Source organism: Brassica napus, chromosome C5, assembly GCF_020379485.1.
Source record: "Brassica napus cultivar Da-Ae chromosome C5, Da-Ae, whole genome shotgun sequence".
Classification (NCBI taxonomy): domain Eukaryota; kingdom Viridiplantae; phylum Streptophyta; class Magnoliopsida; order Brassicales; family Brassicaceae; genus Brassica; species Brassica napus.
In genome coordinates this window covers 53223712-53225681 of record NC_063448.1, presented here as the reverse complement: position 1 = coordinate 53225681, position 1970 = coordinate 53223712, and the positions used below count along the sequence as shown (strand labels likewise).

General features: G+C 34.9%; 1 protein-coding gene across 1 annotated transcript; it reads right to left on the bottom strand.

The window, feature by feature from the left end:
- Positions 1–255: 255 nt before the first annotated feature.
- Positions 256–1063, bottom strand: LOC106399892 (germin-like protein subfamily 1 member 1). Its single transcript, XM_013840335.3, has one exon. The coding sequence runs from the start codon at positions 994–996 to the stop codon at positions 337–339; it is 660 nt and encodes a 219-aa protein (XP_013695789.1). The 5' UTR covers positions 997–1063; the 3' UTR covers positions 256–336.
- Between the last annotated feature and the right edge of the window lie 907 nt (positions 1064–1970).

Here is a 1970-nt window from a genome sequence, read left to right as displayed (position 1 = left end):
TCAATGGCTCAAAAGAAAAAAAATGTGAGAATTGGATCTGATTTCTTAATCGGCTCAAATGGTCCAAGAGAGATCTGATGTGGGCTGGATCCGAAAAAAATGACCAAATATAGATGTGTTATTAATATTACTTGATTGTGCTTAATGAAACATGCAATGTTAGTAAAGAAAATAGTAGGTTAAGATAAAAAGGACAATAGGATCATGTAGATACATGTAGATTTGGTCGTATATATAGTTACACATAGCTTAGCAATTAGTTAATAACTTAACCACAATTTCCTCAACAAGATATAAAGTATATTATTGTACCATTGGAGTTTTGAAACACAAACATCAGCCTCCAAGGTTTTTGCGGATACTAGCAACATATCCTTCTTGGTCATTGATATGGTAAAGCCTCTTCAAAACGTCTTGTGGAATCTGAAGTTTTGAATCCAAAGAGACCATAGACACAAACTGTGTCCCAGGATTCTGACTAGTCAGCCCAGAGACAGCTAAAGCCGAGCTCACTGTATCGATGTTATACAGAAAATGTATCAACCCTTTGGGAAATACGAACGTCTCACCCGGATGAAGCTCCTGGGTAAAGACCCGACCCGACGTGTCCCCGAACCCGACCAGAAGCACACCGTCTAGGCAGACCGTCACTTCGGAGGCGCGTGGGTGTACGTGCGGTGGGACGACCCCGGAGGCGCCAAAGTCAAGCCTGCCCATCGTTAGGCCCATTGTGTTGAGACCCGGGAGGTTGGTGGTTGTAGTGAGAGTGACGTTGGTCATAAACGGGTTGGCCCGAGTATCTCCGGGTTTGGACAATGCGGAGGTTGTGAAGTCGGAGACGGTGACTTTTGTTGGATCTTTGCGTAGATTTCCGTTGAGGAAGATGTGTTGGTGTGGTGAATGAGGAGGAGATACGCAGTAGTCTTGTAGCGGGTCTGGGTCGGATCTAACCTGACCCATTAGAAGTATGAACGCTAATAGTAAGTTTAGAAGCATAGGATTAGTTCCTATTGTTGGGTTTTACATTTAGAGATATGAATTTTAGGGGTGAGTAAGTGAGTGTATAAATGATAAATTTGAGAAAATGATGTTTAATAAGATGCAGTTAAGCTATCTTCTTGTTTTTATATATCTTCTGCTTTTTTAAATTGTTTGACATATGATATTTGTTTATTAGTTCTATCTTGTTTATTAGTTTGACACATAGATTTTGAGAAAAATTCAAAAATATGAAAATATTGTTTTAATGCAGAGTTTCATCCTTCAATAACATATGATGAAGGTCAAAGAGGTTTGAAACTTTTTCTGTCTCTATTTCTCTACAAAATAGCGATTTTATAGTGGTTAGTCCACCAATTTATGGAGTATTATGAAGTTTTAGTAAATTAATTGACAAAAAATTAAAACGATGCCCATGTACCATGAAAGAAAGTTTAATATACATTAATACAAATGTAGAATGTGTTAAGAAATTTTAAAACAACACTAAAGATCATAGGCTTCAGTATATAGAACATTTACCGAAAAACTCAATATTTTTGTAGGGGTGTTAACACATAGATTTTTAAAAAAAATTCAAAAATATAAAAATACTATTTTAATGCTTAGTCGCATCTTTCACTACCCTATGATGAATATCAAAGAGGTTTGAAACCTTTGTTGTCTCAGTTTTTCTAGAGAATAGCGATTTTATAGTAGTTAATTCACCAATTTAGGGAGTATTATGAAGTTTTACTAAATTAATTGACAAAAAATTAAAACGATGCCCATGTACCATGAAAGAGAGTTTAATATATGTTAAAAAAATGTATAATGTGTTTAGAAATTTTAAAACAACAATAAAGATCATAGGTTTCAGTATACATAACATTTACCGAAAAATTCAATATTTTAGTATGTGTTAACACATAGATTTTGAGAAAAATTCAAAAATATGAAAATACTGTTTTAAGGTAAAGTTGCATCCTTCA